Here is a 26,955-nt window from a genome sequence, read left to right as displayed (position 1 = left end):
CCTTGGTTCCCTGATTAGGGATTGAACCCACACCCCTGCACTGGAAGCTGGAGTCATAGCCACTGGACCACCAGGGAAGTCCCCTCATCTTCTTTCCTTGCTCAGTTTTTTCACCTTACCCTCCAGCCCAGAATAGATCTCACTCATTTATGTTGCTTCTTGTTTGTCAATCCCATTGGGATGTCAGCTCCACACGGCCAGAGACTTCTGTCTCTTCTGTTCGCTGCTGGGTCCCCAGTGACCAGAACTAGCCGGGCATCCAACAGATAATCAATACTTGTTAAATAAGTCTATCTACTCCTGCCCTGAGCTGTGAGCAGGCCAGGACAGGACCTGGCTCTGTCTTGGTCACCACTGTGTCGCCAGCACCACCCAGCAGAACCTGGCACACAGTAGGTGCTCAATAAAGTCAGCTGAATAAATAGACCAACGAGGGTCAAGACCTCAGGACTCGGCTTTGCCTCCTGAAGGCATTGGAGGGTTTGTAGCTGGAGCTGAGCTCGTGCCAGGTGGGGCCGAAGGAGCCTGGGTGTGGAGGGTGAGCTCAGAGCCCACAAATTGCACCTCCACACTGACATCAGCATCACTTGAGTCGAGAGCCTTGGTGGCAATGACGAAGCCGCTACCAGCTGAGGTCATTCACACACACCCTTACTGTCGCTGGCTGTTTTTTTTTTCCCTCCATAACAGTTCTGATTTTCGTTTTTTTTTTTAATTGTGGGATAATATACCTAAAAATACATTATTTTAACCATTTGTAAGAGTTCAATTCAGTTACATGAAATACCTCCTCACTGTTGTTCAGCCATCACCACTACCTCGGCCCAGAACTTTTCCATCTTCCCAAATGGAAACTCTGTCCCCGTGAAACACTGACTCCCCATCCCGTCCCCCACCCCCTGGCCCCACCATCTCTGTGGATCTGACTCCTCTAGGGACCTCCTGTGAGTGGAATCAGACAATGTGTGTCCTTCTGTGTCTGCCTTCTCTCACTGAGCATCACTCCTCAAGGTTCATCCATGTTGCAGGAGTTGTCAGATATCCTGCAGAGTCCACGCTCATTCTACCTCCAGTTTGCTTGCTCCTGATGAAGGGCAGCTCACCACTCCATTGTGGATTAAAAAAATGAATTAACAAAAGGCCTCTCAGAGAGGAGGACATTGACCAAACACATGAGGATTTCCCAAGAAGCGGAAACAGCAAGTGCAAAGGCCCTGGTATGAGGCGGATCTCCATGTGTCATCTCGGCTGGAAAGGGAAGCCCAGTAGAGGGTGGATTTTGAACAGGGAGAATGTGACGCCTTTTCCCCCTCCCCCAAGTGACACTGCCCGCTCTGTGTCTCAGTTTCCTACCCACCCCCAGGACAGACCCCAGGAAACTCAATGGTCCCTAGGCCCGTGTCACTTCCTCCTCTGAAGACCAGGATACCCCTTGCCTCATTTGCATATGCAGATAAGGCCTTGGAGCACGGGCTTCTGAGAGGACCCTGGACACACTCAGGCCTTTCTGGGGATGTTGCTTGCTGATTCTGACAGGAAGAAAGCACTGTAATTGCTTGAAGTTTTACTCACAAATCAGGCGGTGGCTTCTGCCACTTCTCTCTCTACTGTTTCCTGGGACGTACGTGTGGCACTTGGAGCTCCAGCCAGACACACAGTCAGTTCAGGCCACAGCCTTGAGTCCAAGGGGCTGGAGAGAGGGTCTCAGGCTGGGCAACCCCCAGCCATCCCGGCTGGCTGCCTGGCTGAAGGCCTGCTATGCATACAGGCTGGCCTGACTACCACATACCCTCTCCCTTACACCGGAGGGGGACTTGGGCAAACTCTGGGGCCAGGCATGCTGGGTTGAAATCCTTGCTCTGGCTCAAAATGTGTATTGTACCTGGAGCTGTGCAGTGCACACACTTAATAAGTGCTCCTGAAGTTATTGGTTCACTGGATGCCCCTCCCCAAGCCTGAAGAGTTGGCCTCATTGCCCCATTTTGCTGCCTAGGGAACTGAGGGACCCAGAGCTCTTGCCCAGATGGGCTCACTTTCCCCATCTGAACAATGAAGGTAGAGCTTTCAGGCTCCCATTCATTCATTCACTCATTTGTTCAACACATTTGTTGAATGCTTACTGTGTGCCAGACCCTAGACCCCAGGGACACAGCCATGACCAAGGGAAACTCTGGCCCTGACCTGGTAGAGCTGACTGGGGGCAGGGGTGTGGGGAGGGGGAAATGGGAAGAGAAACAAGTAATAGATAAAAGAAATACTCTTGGTAAAAAAGTACAGCAGAGCAGGGACTTCCCTGGCGGTCCAGGGGTTAAGACTCTGTGCTCCCACTGTAGGGAGCATGGGTTCAATCCCTGGTTGGGGAACGAATGTCATGTGCTACACCATGTGGCTGAAAAAAAATAATCAAAGATTAAATTTAAAAAATTGTACAGCAAAGGAATCCAAACAGAGAAAAGGGAGTGATTGTTTAGACAGGGGGTATATTAGGGGAACATTGAGCTGAGACTGGGAGCCGTTTAGATATCTGAGGAAAAAATGACTCTACTGGGGGCAGGGACAGCCAGTGCAAAGGCCCTGAGGAATAAGGAATTCAGTGTGGCTGAAAGCAGAGTGATGGAGGGGGTCCTGGCGAGAATTGGATGAAAGGGGCACAAGACAGGGTCATGATTGAGGCTCCTAGGCACACAGCAAGCCAGAACTACCAGGGACTTCCCTGGTGGTCCAGTGGCTAAGACTCCGTGCTCTCAGTGGAGGGGGCCTGGGTTCAATCCTTGGTCAGGGAACTAGATCCCACAGGCCACGACTAAGAGTTTACACACCACAACTAAAAGATCCTGTGTGCCACAAATAAATAAATAAATACTAAAAAAGAAAAAAAGAAAGAACTACTGTATGGGCCTTCCTGAGGGCTGCCTTCTGCCCTCCAGCCCCCATTCACATCTACATCCCTAAGATTTCTGTATAACAAGCAATTGTTAAGTACCCTGAGAGTGGGACCATAAAGAAGGCTAAGCACTGAATAATTGATGCCTTTGAACTCTGGTGCTGGAGAAGACTCTTGAGAGTCCCTTGGACTGCGGGGAGATCAAACTAGTCAATCCTAAAGGAAATCAACCCTGAATATTCATTGGAAGGACTGATGCTGAAGCTGAAGCTCCAATACTTTGGCCGCCTGATGTGAAGAGCCAACTCAGTGGAAAAGAACCTGATGCTGGGAAAGATTGAAGGCAGGAGCAGAAGGCGACAACAGAGGCTGAGATGGTTGGATGGCATCATCGGCTCAATGGACATGGGTTTGAGCAAACTCTGGGAGATAGTGAAGGATGGGGAAGCCTGGCGTGCTGCAGTCTGTGGGGTCGCAAAGAGTTGGGACACCACTTAGGGGCCGAACAACAACTGAGTGCTAGGTGTTGTTCTAGTCAATGGGGATTCATCGGGGCATAAAACAATGCTGTGGGGGAGATGATAAACAATGTTTGGTTGTGAAAAATAGGATGAAGAAAACCAGAGCAGGGTAAGAAGATAGAAAGGGACAATGTGTTGCAGGAGGTGCAAGGTCAGGGTGGCCTTGCTTTGGAGGTAACATTTGAGATCTGAGACTTGGAAGAGCAGAGAGGCCACATGGATATCTGTGGGAGAGGGGAAACCACTCCAGGTGAAGAAGAGAAAGTGCAAAGGCCCTGGGGCAGGTCAAGCTCAGAACAAAAATTACTTTCAGTCAAAGTGTTAGTCCCTCAGTCGTGCCCGACTCAGCTCCTCTGTCTGTGGGATTTCCCAGCAAGGACACTGGAGTGCATTTCTATTCTCTTCTCCAGGGGATCTTCCCAACCCAGGGATCAAACCGACGTCTCCCGCATTGCAGGCAGATTCTTTACCACCTGAGCCACCAGGGAAACCCATTCAGAGACACCATCAAGCCCTTAACAGTTATGCCCCAGCATTTCAGAGTGGAGTTTCCTCTTCCAGGTGGCCCCTCAGGATCCTCAGTGTTTCCAGATGACGGAGGCACCCATGGGAGTTCCTGGGCAGTCCAGTGGTTAGAACTTCATGTTCCCAATGCTCCCAGTGCAGGAGGCACTGGTTCAATCCCTGGTTGGGGAACTAAGATCCCACATGCTGCATGGTGCAACAAAGTCAGGCTCAGCAGTGCGCAGGCAGAGGGTGAGGAGGAAGTCATCAAGACCCTCTTTGGGATCACCTCAAATGAGGGACCCTAAGTCACTTGCCTTAAGAAACTTCCAAGCTAGGAGGTCCCTGAGTCCTTGTAAATGATTAAAAGCATGAGGTTCAGGACCTTCCTGGTGGCCCAGTGGTTAAGAATCCGCCTGCCAATGCAAGGGACACGGGTTCGATCCCTGATCCAGAACAAAGATTCCACATGCCACAGGGCAGCTAAGCCTGTGAGCCATAACTACTGAAGCCCACGTGCCCTAGAGCCTGTGCTCCACAAGAGAAGCCAAGGCAATGGGAAGCATGAGCACCTCAATGAGAGAGTAGCCCCCACTGGCGGCAACTAGAGAAAAGCTCCTGTGCTCTAAGAAAAACCCAGCATGGCCATAAAGAAAGAAATTAATTTAATTAAAAAATTTTTTAAAGCTTGGGGTTCAAATTCCAGCTTTATTTCCCGGCTATGTGAGTGGCCAAGTCGTTTCTCTCTGGGTCTCAGTTTCCACACCTGAAAATGGGATAAAAAAACGTAGTCAGGCTCTAGAATCAGGGGGCTACTTATAGTAAGTGCTCAGTAAGCACTTAACTCTTCATTATAATAATTACTATATGCATCATATGGGTCATTTTCAGGCAGCAGGCCTAGGGGTGGCTATGTCATTTCGGGAAAGAGCCACACTCTGGGCACCAGGTGCCCCAGGGCCCCAGGAGTGCTTTTGAATCTGAGGACAGGAGTCCCCCAAAATGCCTGCAGCGGGCAGGGGTCAAAGGGCAAGGGGCAGGGATAGGTCAAGGCCATGCCACACACACACACACACGCACACGCACACGCACACGCACACCCCTACCCCCTCACGGGCTCTAGGTTGGTTAGGTCTGCGGAAGGACCAGCTGGGCGGATTTAGCCAGCGCATCTGCCGCCGGAACAGCTGCCGTTCTGGGGGGGGCTGGAGGGGGATTTGGGACGAGTGAAAAATCTGTCCGAGGAGAATCGCGTCTGCGCTGCCCAGCTGCCGGCTCAGACTAGGGGGACACCCCGAATCCGCCCGGACCCCGAGCCCCTCCCCTGCGGCGGCCACCCCCACGTGCCTTGAGGGGAGGGGGCGTCGAGGAGGCCCTGACGTCACAGGCAGCCTCAGCCAATCGGAGCTGCCCTTTCCGAGCCCCCGGGGGATTCCCAGGCCCTAGCCGGGGCTGGGGCCGCGACCCAGCACCTACGACCCCCAACCTGGGCTTAAAAGAGGGTCCAGACCTGAGTAGGGGAAACCAAGGCTGGGACGCTCCAGGAAGGGGGCTGGACCCAGTTGACCCCCCTGAGAGCCTCAGTCCAGCCGCTAGGCTCCAGCGAGGCCCAGAGAGGGGCAGGGACAGCCGGAGTCACACAGCTGGGCGGCTAGATGGGGAGCGCTGATTGGGGGTGCGCACGCAGCAGGGCGGGGTTTCCCAGCACCCCCAGGCGCTAGGCACTAAGGCCGGGATAAGCCTCAGCCCATCCCGGGGAACCCAAAGGCCGCTTGACCCACTACAGGTCTCCCCGGGACCCCTCGGACCCGGGGCCGCGGCCGGGACGCCCAGGGAGGAAGGTGTTGGTGGCCGCCGGGCACCCGCAAAACCCGCGCTGGATTTCTCCTGGGTCGGAGCTGGACTGGAGCGCCGCGCTGACCCACCTGGCCTGAGAAACTGAGGCCCGGAGGGGCGGGGCTTTGCTCAGTGTCACACAATTGTGAGGACGCTGCTGGTTCTGCCCCCTCCCTGGGCCTCCTTGGCTCACCCGGAGGGCAAGCTGTGAACTTCCTGCCACCCTCTTCCAGGTCAAGGCTCAGACAGTCAGGAGCCCAGGGCGGGGGAGGGAGCAGCCAAGTCTGACCTTGCCCCCGTCCAGGGCATGAAAGACTCATTCATGAGTGCTGAAGCCTGGGTGGCAGCTGAGCCGGGCCGCGGGGGTGGGGCCTCCCTCAGGGCCTTTTGTCCTGGCTGGTCCCTCTGCGTAGTACGCGCTGCGCGCTGACTTCCCACCACCCCCTGCACCTCGTGTGCTCTGTCAAATCTGTCCAGGGTCCTTCTATGGCCCCTAGGTCACCTCCTAGTCCTCCTGGGCCGCTCAACGCCCTCATCTATCTATACCTTGAACTCTCCAGCAGATTCTTTTGTCTCCCCTCCTAGACAGTAGGCATGAGCCAGTTTGCCTTGCTGACTGCTCAGCTCAGTACTTGGCACAAAATTGTTGTTCAGTCACTCAGTTGTACTTGACTGTTTGCGGCTCCATGGAATGCAGCACACCAGGCTTCCCTGTCCTTCACCAACTCCCAGAGCTTGCTCAAACTCATGTCCATCGAGTGGGTGATGCCATACAGCCATCTCATCCTCTGTATCCCCTTTTCCTCTTGGCACACAGTAGATAATAAATGTTCGTTGAAGGAACGGTTTTGTAGAGGATCCCAGTTGGGCCAAGAATGGTTCAGAGGTGGGAGGAAAATGCAGAGCCTGGAAGCCAAGCTGGGGTGCCTGTCCCCCATCCCCTTTGCAAGGCAGGCCTCAGTATCCCCAGCATGCAAGGGGATCAAGTCTGAATGGCTGCAGGTGCAGGCTGATTTGCCTGGGACTCTGGCTCAGCCGGAAAGCTGGTCAGAGTAAAACCACTGGCAGGAAGGCCTGGCTGCTGGCGGAGGTTTGTGGTCGCCAGGACGGCCCCTGGGCAGATGCCTGGGGCCTGGAAGGATGGGGTTGTCTCCATGGATGTCAGGGAGGCTGCAGATGGCCCAGGATCTAGTGTCCCAGTGTGTGCACCACTTGGAAGCCACACAGCTTGCCTGAGCCCCCGGACTTCTGGATGCCCTGGGTAAGACACACATACCGAAGGTGTCTGAACCAGAGGCAAGCAGACCTGTGCCAGCTGGTGGATCTCTCTGTGCCCAGTCTATGGGAGCCTCGTGTGATTGCCTTGAAGACTGAACAATGCCATTTATGCATCTACCATAAGCACTCAGCAGGTGTGCAAGAGATGTCACTAGATAAATACACAACAGACTGTGTAGCCCGCCAAGCTCCTCTGTCCATGGGATTCTCCAGGCAAGAATACTGGAGTGGGTAGCGATTCCTTTCTCCAGGGGATCTTCCCATCCCAAGGATTGAACCCTGGTCTCCTTCATTGCAAGTGAATTCTTTACCATCTGAACCACGCAGAGTGGTCAAACTTTCATTGAGCACCTCTTGGACAGAGAGGGACACTGAGGTGCTCAAAGGCTCCTGCTGTTCTGAGGTCACAGGGAGGCACAGAGGTCCCCGGGCAGTCTCTGAAACAGAAAGACCAGTTTGTCTTGGAGTCCCAAAGGCAGGGAACAGGAGTGCTCTCCACCCGCTATGGGGACGCTGCAGCCCCCCCCCACCCCCAATCTCTTTCTTGGTCAGGTTTCTTTGGGCGCTGGGATGGAAGACAGCCTCCAGGGCTGTGTACCATGGTCTCTGCAGCCAGCTTGCTCTGTTCAACCCCAGTTCAGCCACTTTCTAACTGGATGACCTTGGACAAGACGCCTCCCATGCCTCAGTTTCCTTACGTGCCTATTGAGGGTTGTTAAATATAATTTGTGGACTGAATAAATGACCTCATAAATGAAGAGGGCCACGTAGCCCCTCTGGGTTCCCGACACCGCAGTCTCCCGGTCATCTCCGGCATCTCACAGAGGGTGGATCCTGAGGATGCAGGTCGGCCAGAGTGGACCCGGGCAGTAAATTGGGGAGGGGACCGGCAATTAGACCTTCCACCGGGACCAAAGCAGAGTGATTTCTGTTGGGTCGCTCCTCCACCCGCACCCCCGGCCCTGCCCCCAGCGCCTTCGGCCGCCCACCCGGCTCCGCCCTCCGTTCCGCGCCGCGCAAGCTCCTGGCCAGGTTTTGCGCGGCTCCGGCCCGGCTCGGTAAGGGGGGGTTGCCGAGGGGGGGGCGGAGGTGGCCGAGTCGCGAGTCGCAGCGGCGGCCGCGGCGGGCAGAGGAGATGCGGCCGCGGCGCGCCCCCGGTCCGGCCGCCGCGCAGCGCCCCCCCCGGAGCCGACGCCAGCGCGCCGGGGGCCGGGGCTGAGCCCCCTCCCCCAGCGCAGCGCAGCGGGCCCGGGGGCGGGGAGAGCGCGCGCCCCCAGCCCCCCTCCCCACCCCGGGATGCCTGGCTGAGCCGGCCGGGCCGGGACAGGTGCGCGCACCGACCCCCCCACCACCCGCGCCCTCCCGCCCTCGCGCTCCCTCCCGCGCACTCGCGGCGGCCGCGGCTCCGAGGTAAGCGCCCCGGGGCGTCTGCAAGAAGGGGGGCTGGGGAGGCGCTATCCTGGGGGTGTCTGTCGGCACGCAGCTGGGGGCCTTAATTGTTGGCTGAGGTGGCCGGGTCAGGCGTTATGATGGGGGGGCCTGAGGACCCGGCCACTGGGAGGGGGATGGATTGGGCCGGGGAGGGGGGGTCTGTGGAGCGCTATAACGGGAGGTTCTGTCGGCAACGCAACTGGGGAGGGGGCTGGATTTTCGGGGGGTCGCAGTATGGAGCAATAGAATGGGGGACCAGTCTGAACGCTTTGAAGGGTCTGGATTTGGGCCTGGGTCTCTGAATGAGACTCCGTAATGGGGGTGTCTAATTGCACCGCAGCTGGGGGGGGCTGGATTGTTGACGGGGGGCCTGTATGTGGAGCTATAATGGGGGTTCTGTCGGTACCACAGAGGGTGGAGGTTTTGTCCATGGGGGGCGCCGTAGAAAGCACAATAACGGGGGCTCGCGGCTGCGCCGCTGGAGAGCTGGATTGGGGCCCAGGTGGGGGTGTTCAGGGCAGGCAGGGGGCCTGCTGGCCGGGGATGGGGGATGCGTTGGGGGGCGGAGCCCTGAGCGTTAAGTCGAGGGGCCGGTGCGGTGGTCCTGGCGAAGCGAGGCCCCTCCGCCCCACTCCACGGTCCATCCGTGGCACCTTCGGCGCCCCTGAGCCCTCTCCAGCCTCACGCCCGGCCCAGAAGCAGCCCAGGGCTGGGGCCGCGGGGGAGGGGCCGTGGTGAGGGGGGGAGAGAGTAAACGGGTCCGATCATCCCCACCCCGCCGCTGCAGTGGGGGCCCATGTTTCGGGGCCCCCCCAAGAGCTGACAAAGGGACAAAGAAAGCGTCTTTCTCTCGCAGTGCGCTGGGAGGGGTGGGGGCGCCGAATGTGGCCCCCTCCTGTGGGCGCTGATTGGGCTCCAGGGAGGTCTCGCAACCCCTGTCCCGCCTCAGGTTGCCCTCTGGGTTTGGGGCACCTCCTAGGTGGGGCGCTGCCATAGGCACCCCCGGTGCTCTGCCCCTGCCCTGTCGTGTAGACGCTGAAGCTAGGAGTATTTGCAAGAGTCCTGGGGTTGGGGGTGACTCCCAGACCCTCAGCCCCTGGCTGAGGTCTTTGACATCCTCCCCCTGAGGCTGTTATCTTTGACTCTGGGACTGGAGGGGAACTGGGGCTGGAGGTTAGGGGATTGGGCCCTCAAGTTTTGGGGGTCTCTTTTGGGATTTAAGGAGGAAGAGGGGACTAATGGCTGGGGTTTCAGAAGGGCCCCCAGTTTGCAAAATTGCAATGCTTTATATGTTTCTGGGCTCATTCAGTTTCTCAAGGGGTACAGTGTTCTCTTCAAAGTCAAAGTTCAGTACCCCTGCAGCGTCCCCTTCCCTACAGACGCTGGCTAGCCCCTTTTCCACATCCCTGTAGATATGGTGTCTTTCAGGATGAAATTTTGGGATGTAATTGAGGGGTGGCTGAAACTCTGTATAGACAGAGTATGGGGTATGGGAAAGCAGCTGGGGGCCTTGGGTGGGGTCAGGATTCTCCTGGGAGGAGGTCCTGAGCTCTTTGGGAAGGTAACTGTGGATTCCTGTGGCTCAGAGGAGACCCCCTTGGATATCCCACAGGTGGCAGCCTGGCAGGAGGCTCATTAATCTGTAGCACGTACTTGCTGAGCTGACCTGTTTCCCCGAACAGACAGGGAAACTGAGGCCCAGGGAGGTGGCAGGATGGGTGAAGACGGAAGCCAGTCCCCTCCGCTGCTGGGGCTGCTAGGTGGGGTCAAGGGGGAGAGGAACCCCCATATCAGCTGAAGCCCAAAATACCAGCCCAAAGGTTTCCTTGGAAACCCCTCCCCCACCCCCACCCCACTGACCTGTGCAGGGCAGACGTTAGACCTGGAGGATCCAACGCCCCACCCCTCTCAAAAAAAAAAAAAAAAGGCATCATAGAGAAGACCAGGGCGTGAGAAGAGGGGTACTGCTGTGTGGCCTCAGACAGGTCACTAGCCCTCTCTGGGCTGCAGTCGCCCCAGAAAGTCCTCTTGGTTCTAGGACCTGAGTGGAAGGAGATGAGGCAGAGAGATGTACCACGGAATACCCTGGGTATGTAACCTCTCCCTCTGGTCCCCACCTGCCTTCTGCGAGGGCTAAGTACCCACGGGCCTCATGTTCCTATCACCTTCTCTACTTGGAGGTGAGAAGGTGTTTCCCAGCGGAGGTATTGAGTCACCAGGGAGGGACTATTCACCTCTGTCCATTGGGGAAAGAAGGTGCTGGATACTTGGGCTGTAGGAGGCTTTGGCATCTGCACTGGCTGCCCAGGGCTTGAGCGGGGAGTTGCTGGGGTGAGCTGGGGCTGGACCAAGAAGATAGAAATCAAACTGTCCTTGCAAAGGTGACCCTGACGTCAGCTGGCAGGACAGGTAAGCTGGGTCCCCGGGGGCTGAAGGACGTGCCGGTCGCTGCCCATCTCCTGGGAAGGAGAGTGTCCCTAGCTGACCCCGGGGTGTGGCTGGCCCTGTCCTGTGTGCCTGGCCCTTTGCCAGGTGATGATGGGGACCCAGAGAGGACTCAGCCAGGATCAGGACAGGTGGAAGCAGGGGAGGCTGCCTGGAGGAGGGGATACTGGCACTGGGCTTGAATGATGTTGCCAGAAGGAGAGGGGGACACTGATTCCAGGTGGAGAGAGCGGCAGGGAAAGTCACAGAGGGATGTGTTGGGGGACCCTTGAATGGCTGCACTATTTAAAGGGTGGGCTACAATGAGCAATGAGTCCTGAGAGGTGGCAGGGCCGTGGATGCCAAGTCGAGGAGCAGGCTTTATCCTAAGGGCAGTAGGGAGCCATGGAAGGTTGTAGAGCAGAGGGAGGAATGGGCAGAGTTTCAGACCCTGAGCAGATATGAGGAAGGGTAGCTACCAGGAGACAGTTTCCTGCAAACCCAGTGGGCTTCTCAGAGGGGTGCAGAGTCACCCGTCCAGGGAGGCAAGCAAGTAGGGTTAGGCAGCCATTTTTCCAGAATGCTGGGGAAATGTTTAGGATATAGTGATTCCAAAATTCTAAGCCATTTCAGGGACTGCAGATTCTCAGACTGATTCATCCAAGACCCAGTGGTGATTGGGATTGACTGTGGGTGGGACCTCATTTAGCAGAAGCAGGGACATTGAGGCTCAAGACAGCCTTGCCACCTGCCCCACATCCTGTGGTCAAATTATTAATATCTAGGTGTCAGCTTCAGATCCCCGCGCTAGACACCCCCGCCATTGTGATCGGTGTAGGTTTGGCTTCCACAGCCAGGGTTTGACGTGTGGCCTGAGAGGTCTGGGCCTGAGCCACATAATTCTCTCTTATTATCACAGTCATTCATCACCTGCCCTTGAGGGATGTCCAAACGAAGTGGCAGTCATTAGAATGTGCTGAGGAGGTGACTTGGGAGGCTGAAGACGCCTCTTCCATCTCTTTAGGCAGTGATACAGGGCACCCGCCCCCACTCAGCCACCCTTGAAGCTCCTTCACTGGCCCCAGGGTCCAAAGGTGGTAGCCCCAGGGCCTGCTGGGAGGGAAGCCCAGTCTAGTGAGGACTACATTTCCCAGGATGCATCCTGTCCCAGGCTGAGCCTGCCTTCCAAGGGCAGACCTAGGAGAGAACTTCCCAACTGCAGGATCCCAGGGGGGATTGTGGGTTCGTGGGTTCTCAGGAGGGCCCTGGGAGAGACCTGGTCTAAAGCAGTTGGGGAGACAAGTGACTAAACAGATGCTCCCAGAGGCTCCTTGTGCCATGCCCTGGGCAGGTGATGCTGAGATCTCAGAGGAAAAAGTTTAACTCTAGTGTCTGATTGGCCCTCAAGGGTCGTCCAGGCTCAAGGAGGGGAAATAGGCAGACACTGGCCCTCTTTGCTACGTGGGATCAGAGTTGGGGCAAAATGGGGCTAGGGAAAATTGTCTCTGCCTAGTGGGGGTCAGAGAAGATGTACTGAGGAGGGACATTGCAGCTAGGACTATGATGGATATGTAGGAGTTCACCAGGCCACATGTCTTCTGATAGTTTCAGAACCTTCTCCCTTTCCTGAAGGCCGAGTCAGTGTCCCCTGGGGCAGCTGAGATAGCCTGTCTGAGTTTTTGCCCTTGAAGATTGCCACAATATCCATCTCTTCACTCACTCACTCATGCCCCTTCTCAGAGCCTCGGTTTCCCCATCTGTGAGACACAGATGCTATTCTCTCTCCCTGAAGGTTGAGCATTTAAACAAGAGGATGCAGACAATGCCAGGCCTGGTCCTGTTCTTTTCTTACTCTAGAAAAAGAAATTACTTTGAAAAGCAGGAACTTGTGGCCTCTGGTCCTGATCTCATTGGAGGTGTGGGGTCTTGGCTTTCATTCCACGAGCTGACAGATGAGCTCCTACTATGTGTGCCTACTATGTGCCAGGTGCTGGGTACCCAGCAATGAGCAAGGCCAAGCAGGCCCTGCCCTGCTGAGCTCATACCCAGTGGGAACATGGCTACTACCTTGGGAAAGAAAGTAAATCAAATATAACAAGTGCCCTGGGGACAGTGACACTGGATGGTGTCGCTGAGAGGGGAGGGGCTGTTTCAGCTGATGGTGTCAGGGAGAGTGTCTCTGAGGAGGTGACGTTTGAGCTGAGACCTGGAAAATGAAAAGGAGCCAGTCTGCAGAGAACTGGAGGAAGAGTATTCCAGGAAGAGGGCACACCCCGTGCAAAGGCCCTGGGGCAGGACTGTGCCTGGTCTTGTTGGAGGAACAGCAAGAAGGCCTGTGCGGCTGGAGCAGAGTGAGCAAGGGGGAGAGAGGGAGGAGGGAAGGGCAGGGAGGGGACAAGATCCCCCTGCACATTGTGCAGGGCCTCGTGGGCTGTAGGGAGTACTTCAACTTTTGGAGGTGTGCGCCCCAAGGGCTGTGGGCAGAGGAGGGGGCAGGACCTGCCTCGGTGCTCACGGATGCTGTTTGGTCACTGCAGAGAGTGCAGACTGTGGGCAGCCAAAGCTGGGGGACCAGGTGAAAGGGACTCCGCTGGTCCAGGGGAGCAAGGATGGGGAACAGCCAGGGTGAGGCAGTAGAGAGGAAAAGTAGGTGGGTCAGAGTAGATGGTGGACTTTCTAGATGTGCAGAGGGGCTGAGAGCCTCTTTCTCTAGGGGCATGTAGCACTGTGGGCTTCCCTGGTAGCTCCTGTGGTAAAGAATCTGCCTGCAATACGGGAGACCTGAGTTCGATCCCTGGATTGGGAAGATCCCTTGGAGGAGGGCATGGCAACCCACTCCAGTATTTTTGCCTGGAGAATCCCCATGGACAAAGGATCCTGGAGGACTGCAGTCCATGGGGTCGCAACAAGTTGGACACGACTGAGCTTAAATTCAGCACAGCACGTAGTGCTGTGGTTAAGAGTGTGATATTGGGACCATATGGGCTAGGTTCAAAACCCACTCAGGCCATTTCGTAGCTGTGCAACCTTGGGCATATTACCTGCCTGCTCTGGGCCACCTAAATGTCCTCACCTATAAAATGGTGAGGAAACCCCTCCTACCTACCCCATCAGTACTTTCTGCAAAGCCCGTTGCACAGAGCTTGGGACACAATAGGTGCTCCAAAAATGTTTGCTATTGCTCCCCTTCGAATGTCTAAGCCCCAGGGTGTGGAAGAAATGAGGCTCAGATTAGGCTGGCAAATTCCCTGAGGCCACCTAGCAAAACGGGGGCCCCTGCCCCTCGCTGTCTTGCTCTATTGATGCACAGTTCTCAAACCCCACCTCCCCAGAACCCACGTCACTCTGCCAGCATCTCCACCATTCCTGAGCCCTGACTCACCAGGACTTGTGGTCCACTGTGACCCCCAGGTCTTCCCCCCAGGACCTGTTTCCCGCCTTTGTCTTCTTCAGGTTCATTCGCCAGGTCTTCCATTCCCAGCAGCACTTGGCACGGTCCCACCTGTCTCTTGCCCACCATCACTCAGCAGTGTCCCCACTCCAGACCTGCCCTTCCTGTCCCATCTCAATAGGGGATCCCTAGGGCCTCCCAGACAGGGCCTCTAGGGAAGGGCAGTGACTGGAGGACTTCGGGGTAGGGAGGATCAGCCTGGGGGAGAAGAGGGCTCCCAGAACCCCAAGTGAGGGGGGCCAGGCTCACTATCTTCTCTTCCAGATTGAGGGCCTCAAGGGCAGTGACCAGATCTGTTCTCCCTACAGTGGAGCCCCTTAGAGCGACTCTTACTCCCCTCTCTCCCCTAAAATTGGACCCCAAGAGCAGGACCTGACTTTTCTGTTTCATCCGAACTGGGATTGACACCAGGGTCTGTTTGCCCCCAGGCTGGCTCTGAGCCTGCATCTGTGGGTTCCTGATCCCAAATCCACAGCCCATCTTGAATTCCCTAGGAACTCCCGCCTCCTCGAGTGGCCCCCTCCCAGGCCCCCTAATTACCCGCTGGGTATAAATGACATTTTAATCTCCTCAGAATGGTCGCCACCTCCCCGAGAAAGCAGCCCTCCCCTTCCCCATTCCTAATTACAAGTTGCTGCTTCCGATTTGCCTCCTGGCGGCCCAATTTCCAAACAGTGATTAAAATTAATTACCCAGGAGTCCCCCCTTTTCTGTCTGGGCCTGGAGCCCTGAGGACCTATCTGTGTCCCCCTCGTGAGGTCCTGCCTCTGCCACCCGGTCTCCCCTGCCCCCGGCTCCCTGAGTGGCCTGGGACAAGGGCAGCCTCTCTCTGGGTCTCTGCTCACTTATCTGCAAAATGTGCAGTTAGACTGTGCAGCCTTGTTGACAGATGGTACATTGTGGGCGCTCAGGAAATGTCAGTAAGAGGCGGTAGAGCCGCGTGGCCTGGGTTCAAATCCCAACTCTATCCTTCTGTGCTGTGTGACCTTGGCCAAGTGTCTTAACCTCTCTGAGCTTTGTTTTTTTCCCCTGTAAAATGGTATAATGATGCTGCTTCATAGAGTTGGCTTGGGTAGGAATTGTGTTCAGACCTTCAAAGAGCCTGGCCCAGCAGCTGGCACACAGTAGGGGCTTCATCAAATCTTACTTTAAGAGACTTCCCTGGCAGCCCATTGGTGAAGGCTCAGAACTGCCAATGCAGGGACCTCGGGTTCGACCCCTGGTCAGGAAACTAAGATGCTCCCTGCCACAAGGCATGGCCAAAAGATATAATAATAATTTTTTAATTAAAAAAATTTTTAACTTAAAATCTTAGCTTAAATCCCTGCTCTGCTGGGCTGCTGAATTGTGCAGCAGGGAGATAGCTCAGGTACTCTAAACACATCTTCTTTAAGGAGATGCTCAGCATTAATTGGGCACCCACTGCATGCCTGATTCTGTGCATGGTCCTGGTCAGGGTTGAATCCCCGGCTATGCTGGCACACAGTAAGTGCTCAGGAAGTCTGGAATCAACAGATCTGTGTAGCTCTTTCATAAATAGGGCCTGTCTGTGGGACATTCATTCAGCCAGTGTTTGCTGAGCACCTACTGTGCGCTAGACCCCCCTGTCCTCGGGGAGTCTTATGTTCTCATCCCTGATTTACAGAGGCAGAAGCAAAGCCAGAGAGGGGAAGATGTAACCCTCAGCTGCACAGCAGTCCAGAGCACCTATTACATGTGGCTTATTCACCCATCACGATAACCTGTTGGGGCTGGTTATCACGCTCTGTTCTCTGATGGAGAAACTGAGACTCCGGGAACCCAGAACACAGGGAGGAGGGCTGAGGACGAAGGGGCTGCACTGCCACCTTCTGGGCTGGGGAGAGGTGAGTTAACGGGTGTGGAGTGAGCACTGGGGGTGGGGGGTCCTCTCTCCTCAACGCCCCCGTGGCCCAGGCCCCAGGGGACTCCCTCTGGCCGCTTTGCCAAGTTCCTAGACAGCCCCAGAGCCCGGCTGGACTGCGCTGGGGGGGCGACAGAGGCAGCTGGAGGAGGCAGCTGTAAGTGGAGCCGGTAACTAGACCTGGATGGCGCAGGGGCCCGGCTGCCTGGCCGGGTTACTCGATCCCCCCGGGGACGCTGGGCCCCGGAGCTGGAATCCTGGGGCTGCCGGGCTGACAGGAGCTCCTTCTATGGAACTGGAGACGACCATCCTGCCCCCATCCTTGCCGCAGCAGATGGAGAAACAGGGGCTCTGAGCCTGGCCTGGGGGTCACTGAGTTACCTGCTGTGGTATAGAGAGGCCCAGAGAGGGTGAGTTGCTGGCTCAAGGTCACCCAGCAAGGTCATTTCACAGAGAGCAAACATGAGTGCCAAGTGCCCTATTTTACAGACGGGAAAATTCAGGCTCCAGGTCTCGTCCAGGGGTCCTCTCTTAAGATATGGTCGCCTCTCCACCTGCCAGCATCTTCTTGCCGTGCCTTTAAGGGTTCCAGCCTCCAGGTTTTTGTCTTTTTGGTTTCCCCTGACCACAGGCTAAGCAGCCCCTTTGCCAAGACTCTCCTATCATTCTCTGCGTCTGGCACACAAGTGGCACTCAATAATTGCTCATCCAATGAGTGAATGAATACCTTGCAGTTTGGGTGCAGAAAGCCAGAGCTGGCCACAGACGCTCCCAAGTTGGTGGGGTTGGGTGAAGACAAGGGTAAGGTTGAAAGTAGAACTTCCTTGCTCAGGCAGAGAGAGCTTAGGGTGCTCCTCCCTATGCGCTGGCTTATTCCAGTGGACCTTGTGGCTAGATGCTCCAGCATGGAATTGGAACACAGAATGTAATTGGATATTTTTAAAAAATTTCTTAGAAGCTTTATTTTATTTTTGGCCATGCTACGTGGCTTGCAAGATCTTATTTTCCGACCAGGGATCGAACCTATGCCCCCTGCCGTGGTATCTCTGAGTCTTAACCACTGGTCCGCCGGGGAATTCCCTGGATATTTTTGCATAATAGCTATAACACGATGATAATAATAACTGATGCCCACTCTGAGCTTACTAAGTGCCAGTCCCTAGCTCAGCCCTTTATCTCCAGCTGGGCTGTCAAAACGGCTACTGGCCACATATGACTCGGAGCCACGTGTGGCCAGTCCCAGCCCAGGTGTGCCATAAATATACAACACACCCTGGGTTCCAAAGATTAAGTACCAGAAGCAGAATTTAGAATGTCTCATTCATCATCCGCATGTCGATTACAGGTGGAAATAACAAGACTTGGGATCTATTGGGTTAAATGAAACATATTATTAAAATGAATTGCACCCTCTGAATGTGGCCACCAGGAGATTCAAAGCCGCATGTACGTGCACGTGGTTTTCTGTAGGACGGTCTGTTCTAGAATTCTCTGCATCCTTGTAGCAGTGTTTTAGGGTCAGATTTATAACCCCTGGTGGTTTATAGATGGGGACACCAAGGCTGAGACAGGGGGAGTGACCCCTGGAGGTCTGGAGGCTGGTAAGAGGCAGAGAGCAAATTTGAGTCTGGGCCACAAGATTCTAGAGACTAAGCGGCCACCCCGGGGCTCTTTGTCTGGCAGCGTTGTCTGTCCATCCTTTCTCATCCCCAGCCTCAGTTTCCCCAACCCTCCAGCAGGATTGGACAGAGCAGGTGGGGAGGGTGGGTAGACACAGGCTTGGCCAGCCTGCTATCCACAGTTAATTGGGGTCCTTGGAAACATTTCATAGCCAGAAAGCCAGCAATAGCAGGGTGCAGGCAGCAGGTTCATGAAGGGGTGCCCAGTTTACAGACTCTGACACGCTTATAGACATGTGTACATGTGGGCAGACAGTCCGCCCCCGCTGGGGCACACACATGTGCGGTGGTTGCATCTGTGGATATGTGTGAACACGCAGACATTGGGACCGTGGATATTCGTAGGGGGGATCCACTCACCTGTGGACACATGTGTGGTGTGGGGGTGATGGGCAAAGGGGAGCCAGGGAGGGGTTCAGATCTGGGTTCAACTTTGAATGCTGACACTTAGTTCATTCCTTATAGCAAGCCATTATTGAGCACCAGCTGTGTACCAGACACTGTGGGTACTTGTCATTGGCCAAGATGCATCCGGGCCTGCCCTCATGGGGCTCCTAGTCCAGGAAAACAGTTGGGCTCTAAACAGGCTGTTCCGTAGGTGATTATTTCAGTTGGTGTGATCCATGCATAAGCTCAGATGCTCAGGATTCTTCTGCCCAAACGTGCACCCTCTGGGACTTCCCTGGTGGTCCAGTGGCTAATACTGCACTCCCAATGCAGGAGGCCTGGGTTCTATCCCTGGTCAGGGAACTACATCCCACATGTTACAACTAAGAGTCCTCATGCCGTAACTAAAGATCCCACATGCTGCAACTAATTAATAATATAGAAAAAGGATCTAAAATGCAGGCTCTCCTTGGGCGGGTCTAGGACAGGCACAAAACTCAGCATTTCTAACCACCCCAAGTGAGGCTGCTGCCTCTGCTGGTGCAAGGACCATATCTGGAGTAACGGAGTGTCTAAAGGAGCCTTTGAGAGTCTGATACTGTGAGGGCAGGTGCGGGGGGAGGGGAGAGGCTGCTGGAGTCCAGCAGGTGAGGGTGGAGACATGAGATGAGGAGGGAGCCATTCCTAAAGGAGATCAATCCTGAATAGTCATTGGAAGGACTGATGCTGAAGCTGAAACTCCAATACTTTGGCCACTTGATATAAAGAACTGACTTATTCGAAAAGACCCTGATGCTGGGAAAGATTGAGGGTAGGAGGAGAAGGGGACAACGGAGAATGAGATGGTCGGATGGCGTCACTGACTCGATGGACATGCGTTTGAGCAAGCTCCGGGAGTTGGTGATGAACAGGGTAGCCTGGCATGCTGCAGTCCATGGGGTCGCAAAGAGTCGGACATGACTGAGTGACTGAACTAAACTGAACTGATGTGTGTATCTGAGAGAAGAGGCTTTCTCAAGTGAGGAACAGCCAGTACAAAGGCCCTGGGGCAGGGCCAGACCAGGTGTGTTGCAGGAATAGGGAGGAGGCCTATGTGGTCGTAGCACAGCGGGGAGGGTAGAAAAAAGGAAGAGGGAAGAACAGGGAGAAGATGAGGGAGGTCATGTGAAGTCTTATGGGCCACCAAGAAAAGCTTGGATTTTTACTGGGAGGGATGTGGGAGGCCCCGAGGGGTGTAGACAGAGGAGGGGCGGAGCCTGATTCAAGTGCTAATGGGTGCCCTTTAGGGGTTGCTTCGGTATCCTGAAAGATGATGCTGTGAAAGTGCTGCACTCAATATGCCGGCAAATTTGGAAAACTCAGCAGTGGCCACAGGACTGGAAGAGGTCAGTTTTCATTCCAATCCCAAAGAAAGGCAATGCCAAAGAATGCTCAAACTACCGCACAATTGCACTCATCTCACACGCTAGTAAAGTAATGCTCAAAATTCTCCAAGTCAGGCTTCAGCAATATGTGAACCGTGAACTTCCTGATGTTCAAGCTCCTTTTAGAAAAGGCAGAGGAACCAGAGATCAAATTGCCAACATCCTCTGGATCATGGAAAAAGCAAGAGCGTTCCAGAAAAACATCTATTTCTGCTTTATTGACTATGCCAAAGCCTTTGACTGTGTGGATCACAATCAACTGTGGAAAATTCTGAAAGAGATGGGAATACCAGACCACCTGATCTGCCTCTTGAGAAATCTGTATGCAGGTCAGGAAGCAACAGTTAGAACTGGACATGGAACAACAGACTGGTTCCAAATAGGAAAAGGAGTACGTCAAGGCTGTATATTGTCACCCTGTTTATTAAACTTCTATGCAGAGTACCTCATGAGAAACGCTGGACTGGAAGAAACACAAGCTGGAATCAAGATTGCTGGGAGAAATATCAATAACCTCAGATATGCAGATGACACCACCCTTATGGCAGAAAGTGAAGAGGAACTAAAAAGCCTCTTGATGAAAGTGAAAGTGGAGAGTGAAAAAGTTGGCTTAAGGCTCAACATACAGAAAACGAAGATCATGGCATCCAGTCCCATCACTTCATGGCAAATAGATGGGGAAACAGTGGAAACAGTGTCAGACTTTCTTTTTCTGGGCTCCAAAATCACTGCAGATGGTGACTGCAGCCATGAAATTAAAAGACGCTTACTCCTTGGAAGGAAAGTTATGACCAACCTAGATAGCATATTCAAAAGCAGAGACATTACTTTGCCAACAAAGGTCCATCTAGTCAAGGCTATAGTTTTTCCAGTGGTCATGTATGGATGTCAGAGTTGGACTGTGAAGAAGGCTGAGCGCCGAAGAATTGATGCTTTTGAACTGTGGTGTTGAAGAAGACTCTTAAGAGTCCCTTGGACTGCAAGGAGATCCAACCAGTCCATTCTGAAGGAGATCAGCCCTGGGATTTCTTTGGAAGGAATGATGCTAAAGCTGAAACTCAAGTACTTTGGCCACCTCATGTGAAGAGTTGACTCATTGGAAAAGACTCTGATGCTGGGAGGGATTGGGGGCAGGAGGAGAAGGGGACGACAGAGGATGAGATGGCTGGATGGCATCACTGACTCGATGGACGTGAGTCTGAGTGAACTCCGGGAGTTGGTGATGGACAGGGAGGCCTGGCGTGCTTCGATTCATGGGGTCGCAAAGAGTTGGACATGACTGACTAACTGATCTGATCTGATCTGATCTGATCGGTGGAGGACAGACTGTAGGGATTAAGTGTGGGAGTTGGGGTCCAGCTGGAGGAAACTGGGGTCCAGGCAGGAGATGTTGGGAGCTGACCAGAGAACAGACTAGCGAGGGGTGAAAATTCAGGATGAATTTGGCAGACCCCACAGTACAGCTGGCATTGGATGTGAGCGTGAAAGAATGGGGTGGGGGGTGATGTTGGAGGGAGTTGGGAGTGACTCCCAGGTGTGACCTGAGCCATTAGTGAAGACAGGGAACTGTCAGTCAATAAATCAGTTAGTTCTATGTTCCAGTGAAAATCCTAACAGGTTTTATGTTGTTTGTTTTGGAACTTGCCAGCTGATCCTGAAATTTATGCTGAACTGCTGGGGGTGGGGCAGGGAGAGAGTAGCCCAGACACCCTGGCCAGGTGGGAAAAATGTTTCAGAAGGAAATTCAAATCTATGATGAAGGTATACAAGCTAAGGCCATATGGTACCTGAAAAGGTGGAGGGTGAAGCAGGTAGCCTGGAGGGGATTTCCATACCTGCCTCAGTTTCTTCATCTGTACAATGGGACTGTGTCAAGACTTGGAGTGATGGAGGTTGGGCAGAGAGGTGGTGTCATAGTACCCGCAAGCCCTCCTGGGGGGATCTCTGTCTCTTTAACCGTCCCTCCCATCCCCACAGGCATAAATGCACATTCTAAGGGCTGCAGGCAGGCAGACACGTAGGTGCATAGGTAGCCTGCACACCATGGGTTGCACATGCCAGCCATGTGACTCCTCCTGCCTGGTCCTGGGGGAGGTCCTGCTCCTGGTGGCCAGGTGCCGGGGCAGGTGGTGGGGCCGCTTCCGGGCAGACAGGCGCCGAGTGGCTGCTGGCAGAGATGCCTCAAGTTTCATGGAGAGAAGCAGATGGTCTTGGGGGTGGTGAGGGAGATGCTGAGGCCTCCGATAACCCCAGGTCAGGTGGGTAAACTGAGGCCAGGTGCAGTGGGTTGACCCTGAAGTGACCCCGACTCCTGCAAAACAGCATGTGGGGTTCAGTTCTGCACCATCATCAAACTAATGCGTCATTTAAGTGGGTTTCAGGGACTTCGCTGGTGGCCCCATGGTTAAGAATCCACTTTCCAATGCAGGAGACACTGGTTCAATCTCTAATCAGGGAGGTAAGATCCCACACACTGTGCAGCCAAAAAAAGAAAAAGAAAACTGAGTGGATTTGGATCTTGGCTCCACCACTTCCATTTGGTCGTGACTTCGCCTCTCTGTGCCTCAGTTTCCCCGTCTGTGTAAGGGGCATATTAACAGCACCCACCTATGGGATGTGTTGTGTGGATCAAATGAGTTCATTGAAGCCCTTAGAACAGTTCCTGGCCCATAGAAAGTGCTTGGTGTTTGCTATTTTTACTGTTTATTGAGCTTGTATTGCCAGGTCTTGTGCTGGGTGGTGGGGACACAGTGGTGGCCAAGACAGACTCAGCCCCACCATCCATGTGGGGCTCAGAGTCCAGTGGGAAAGGTGAACAGTTAGCCAGGCATTTAGAAGATGGGGTGAGCAGGGCACTCACAGGGGATGCACAGGCAGGCAGGAGGCTGGAGGAAGTCAATCGGGCTGATCTGGGAAGTCTTCCTGGAGGAGGTGTTAAGGTGATGAACCTGTTCATCAGGTTACTAGGAGCAGGAGGCAGGTGTTCCAGGCAGAGAGAACAGCACATGCAGATGCCCAGAGGTGGAGAGGGAAGGGAGGAGATGTCATTTCAAGGGCACTGGGGAGCCATAGAAAGCTTTAGAGCAGAAGTTCTCAGCTAGGGGTGGGTTTCCCCCCCAGGGGAGACTGGATGATGTCTGGGGATGTTTTTGGTTGTCACCATTGAGGGATGCTCCTGGCATTGAGTGAGTTAGGGCCAGGGATGCTTCTGGCACAGTGCCCAGGACAGCCCCCACCAGAGAATGATCTGGTCCCAAATGTCAGCGGTGCTGAAGGGGAGAGACCCTGGTTTAGAGCAGGAGAGAAACAAATGAGATTTGGGTTCTAGAAAGATTCCTTTGCTACCTTAAGGAAGATACTGAAGGGTTGGGACTGGAAGCCAGGTAGGGGGTGGGACCTGGGCCTTGGGGCGTTCAGGGTGGAGGAAGGGACTGGGAGGCCAACATCCTGGTCTTTGGCTCAAGGACAATGGAGCCATTCTTAAGTCAGGTATCTGGTAAGAGAAGCAGGTTTGAGGCAAGAAAAGCCTAGTTTGGGTTTCAGGGGTCCCAGGTTGGTTCTGAGTGGCTGGGGCAGCTGTGGACAGAGGGATGACAGGAACATCCTTCTAGCCCCAAGTGGCTGCATGACAAAAACCAGGAGAAAAAATGAGGCGTGAGGTCCCATCCTGACCTCAGCCTGCCTGTCTGTGAACTGGGTGTTAAATAACTGCTGGCCTCTGGGACTCCCCCAGATATCCAGCAGTTAAGACTCTGCACTTCCAATGCAGGGGACAAGGGTTTGATCCCTGGTCAGGGAACTAAGATCCCACATGCTAAGCAATGCAACCAAAAAAAATTAAAAAAAGAAAAAAAGTAACTGCCGGCTTTACCTGGTTGAAGGGTGAGGGAATGGGTGGTTATTAATCTTGTCATGACTGTTCAAACGCTCAGCTCCTAGGAGCAAAATCCTGGAGCCAGAGAGAGCCCTGTGATCAGTCCTCACTGGTGGGTCATGGCCAGCAAATCAGCCCCTCAGTTCCACCATCTGCAAAAATGGGTTGAATGTTATACCAACCCTGCCAGAGCCCTTGGGGTTACCATGAAGCAATTCCTGGAAACCACTCAGCTTGGCCTCTGATGCTTTTAATATACCAATGGCAACAACAAGCATAATAAGAATTAGCATTTTCTGAGCACCTGCAGCATTTCTCGGCTCTGTGCTGTCACCCACCACAGGCCTGTGAGGTCAGTGCTGTTACCATGCCCATTTCACAGATGAGGAAGCAGGCCGGGAGAGGTGGAGTGCTGTGTCCAAGTCACACAGCATGTACAGAGCAGAGCTGGGATTTGAACCCTTATGACCTTGGAGCTTCGCCACTCATCACAGTGCTGCATGGCCTGTGAGTGGAAGCTGTTGTCTTAAAGTTTCTGAAGTTAAATACAATTCCAATAAAACATGGATAAGAGGCCCAGAGCACTGCCTTACACCTCTTGCGATGGCTACTATCAAAAAGCAGAAAGTAGTGTTGGCAAGAGAAATTGGAACACATGGGTGATGCTGGTGGGAATATAATATGGTGCAGACACGGTGGAGAAGAACTTGGCGATTCCTCCAGAAGTTAAACGTAGAGTCACCATTCGATCCAGCAATTCCACTCCTACATAGACACCCAAAAGAAATGAAAGCAGGGTTTCAAAGAAATGTTTGCACAGCCATGTTCATAGATGTTCACAACAGCCCAAAGGTGGAAGCAGCCCCATTGTCCATCGACAGTAAATGCGTAAGTAAAATGTGGTCCATCCACACCATGGAATTTCACTCAGCCTTAAAAAGGAAGGACAGTCTGACGCTTGATACAACGAGGATGCCCCCTGAGGATATGATGCTCAATGAGGGAAGCCAGACACAGAAGGACAAATACTGTCTGGTTCCACTCACAGGAGGTCCCTAGAGTCAGATCCACAGAGACAGGAAGTAGATGGTGGGGCCAGGGGGTAGGGGAGGGGGTGGTGAGCCTGTGTCATGGGGACAAAGTTTCAGTTTGGGAAGATGAGAAAATTCTGGAGGTGGGTCGTAGGATGGTTGCACGACAACGTGAATGTATTTAATGCCACTTATGGTTAAGATGGCAAATTTTATGTTATATATGTTTTGTTGGTATTTGACTCTTTGTGAACCCACGGACTATAGCCCGCCAGGCTCCTCTGTCCATGGACTTTCCTAGGCAAGAATACTGGAGTGGGTTGCCATCTCCTTCTCCAGGGGATCTTCCCGACCCTGGGATCGAACTGTTCCTCTCCTGCATTGGCAGGCAGGTTCTTTACCACTGAGCCACTAGGGAAGCCCCTCTGTACATTGGACCACACTATTAAAATGTTTAAAAAAAGAAGGCACAGCAGACAGAACACCGCAGAGGCTGAGGTGAGGTGTCCTCACAGGTGTGGGGAGGAGATTTTCGGGGTGGGGTGGAGAGTTGCGGTCTGGCTGTGGAGTTGGGGGCCTTGAACGGCAGTACTGGTGGCCTGACTCTGGGGTCACTGGGAGACTCGGGCAGTTGTGGAGCAGGGGAGGAGCCCGGGCAGGAAACTGAAGGAAGCAGAGCCAGGTCCACACGCACATGGGATCCTGGAGTCGGCTGAGTCACAAATCCTGGAAGCTCAGGGTCGGAGAGGAAACACTGCCGCCCCACGCAAGGCCTTCCTGTTTTTTGGCCCTGAATCCTCGGAGGCAGACGCTCCAGGGCCAAAGTTCCCGGCTCATGTCCACCTCCACGGATTCGGAATCCCCATGCCCCCAGGGCCTGGGCAGGGCTGGGAGATGTATCTGCTGCTCAGGCAGGGAAACTGAGGCTCAGAGCTAGCCCGGGACTTCACAGGAGGACGAGGCTTCGGATGTTTTCCTGGGGCCTCCGGACGGCGCCTCTTCTGAAAGGGGCCTGGAGGGCTGGGTTCCAGAGGGTGAGTTCTGTTTACACCATCAACCAGAGCATCACTCGGGTAGGGGAGGGGTCTCCACACACCTAGAGCAGGAAGCAGCCTCTCCCACAACCCCTCATAAAGGTGGTGAGGCTCCTGTCACAGAAGTATGTCAGCAGAGGACCGAAAGGCTGGACTCGGAAGGAAGTTGGGCTCACCACGGCCTCTGAGGTCCCCAGCCAGCTGGAATATTCTGCAATTCCAAAGTTCTGCAGTTCCCAGATTGTGGTTTATAAAATTCCTAGGGCCTTTGAATTTCTTTTTCTTTTTCTGAGCGTTTTAAGATTTTTGTGTTTTAAGAATACTTTAAACGTATGTTTTGAGATTGAATTTTTAAATACATATATGTTTTGAAATGTGTTATTATTCATTTTTAACTTAAAATCATTTAATTTTTAAATTAGTCTCATGATTAATTTTTTGTTAGGAACCGTTTCCTGAACTTTCGCTTTAAAATGTAGTCAGAAAGTTGTTCTGGTAATTAGTAAGTGCTGATATTATTATTGCTAATGCCATGATTGTTATTTTTAAATTATTACCCCAATGGGAAAGTTTTCCGGGACTTGAAGGTTCCGGACGCCGTGACACTCGCGCTCCCTCTGCTGGCAGCAATCGGGACTGCAGGCCACACGGCTCACCGCCCCGCCCCTCGCTCGCAGGTGTTACCTCCTGTCGCCCTGACCTCGCCATGCGGACCCCGCGAGGGCCCCCTTCCCGTCCGGCCCTACTGCTCCTGCTGCTGCTCCTGGGAGGCGCCCACGGCCTCTTCCCCGAGGAGCCGCCGCCGCTCAGCGTGGCCCCGAGGGACTGTGAGTGGGGAGTCTTGAGATGGGGGAGGGAGTCCCCCTCCCCCGGGGTCTCACCAGGCCAGACTCACCCTGGCCCTGGATCACACCCTTCCTCTGCCCTCCTCCAGACCTGAATCACTATCCCGTGTTCGTGGGCAGTGGGCCAGGACGCCTGACCCCCTCAGAAGACGCTGATGACCTCAACATCCAGCGAGTTCTACGGGTCAATAGAACGCTGTTCATCGGGGGCAGGTAGGAGAAACTGCCGGGCAGAGTATGCGGTGGGTGAGGTGTGGGGAGCAGGTGGTAGCATTTTAGGGAGGTTTGTGGTATAGGGCCTGTAGTTCGACTGGAATGTGAATATGTGCCCCTGGGGTGGGAATTTCAAGTGCTGAACTCTGGGTATGGTTGAAGCCCAGAGCCCGCTTATAGTGTGTTACCAAGTGGGCACAGCTGTCTGGTTAGAATTCACTGGGTGCTAGAGAGGGTGCTGAAGTGGCATCAAGGGC

The 26,955-nt window shown here is 54.2% G+C and overlaps 1 protein-coding gene and 1 long non-coding RNA gene across 3 annotated transcripts in view; one reads left to right on the top strand and one right to left on the bottom strand.

Annotated features, from left to right (window-relative positions):
* Positions 1-4,553: 4,553 nt before the first annotated feature.
* Positions 4,554-5,763, bottom strand: LOC113896630. Its single transcript, XR_003512064.1, has 2 exons — positions 5,420-5,763; positions 4,554-4,675 (listed from the first exon to the last, which is right to left on the bottom strand). It is a non-coding gene; the product is annotated as an uncharacterized LOC113896630 (long non-coding RNA).
* A 2,521-nt stretch (positions 5,764-8,284) lies between these two features.
* Positions 8,285-26,955, top strand: part of SEMA6B (semaphorin 6B) — a 30,376-nt gene continuing 11,705 nt past the window's right edge. Inside the window, exons 1-3 of one of the 2 annotated variants that reach the window (XM_027547316.1) lie at positions 8,285-8,433; positions 26,318-26,467; positions 26,575-26,698. In XM_027547316.1, the coding sequence (XP_027403117.1) occupies positions 26,347-26,467; positions 26,575-26,698 (245 nt within the window). In that variant the 5' untranslated portion in view covers positions 8,285-8,433; positions 26,318-26,346. Of the gene's footprint in view, positions 8,434-25,221; positions 25,641-26,317; positions 26,468-26,574; positions 26,699-26,955 lie in introns of those variants that run through there. The other variant, XM_027547314.1, reaches the window with a different exon arrangement.

This window comes from Bos indicus x Bos taurus, chromosome 7 (assembly GCF_003369695.1).
Source record: "Bos indicus x Bos taurus breed Angus x Brahman F1 hybrid chromosome 7, Bos_hybrid_MaternalHap_v2.0, whole genome shotgun sequence".
NCBI classification, from domain to species: Eukaryota; Metazoa; Chordata; class Mammalia; order Artiodactyla; family Bovidae; genus Bos; species Bos indicus x Bos taurus.
Note: the sequence above shows the minus strand (reverse complement) of the source record. Positions and strands in the feature narration are given on the sequence as shown.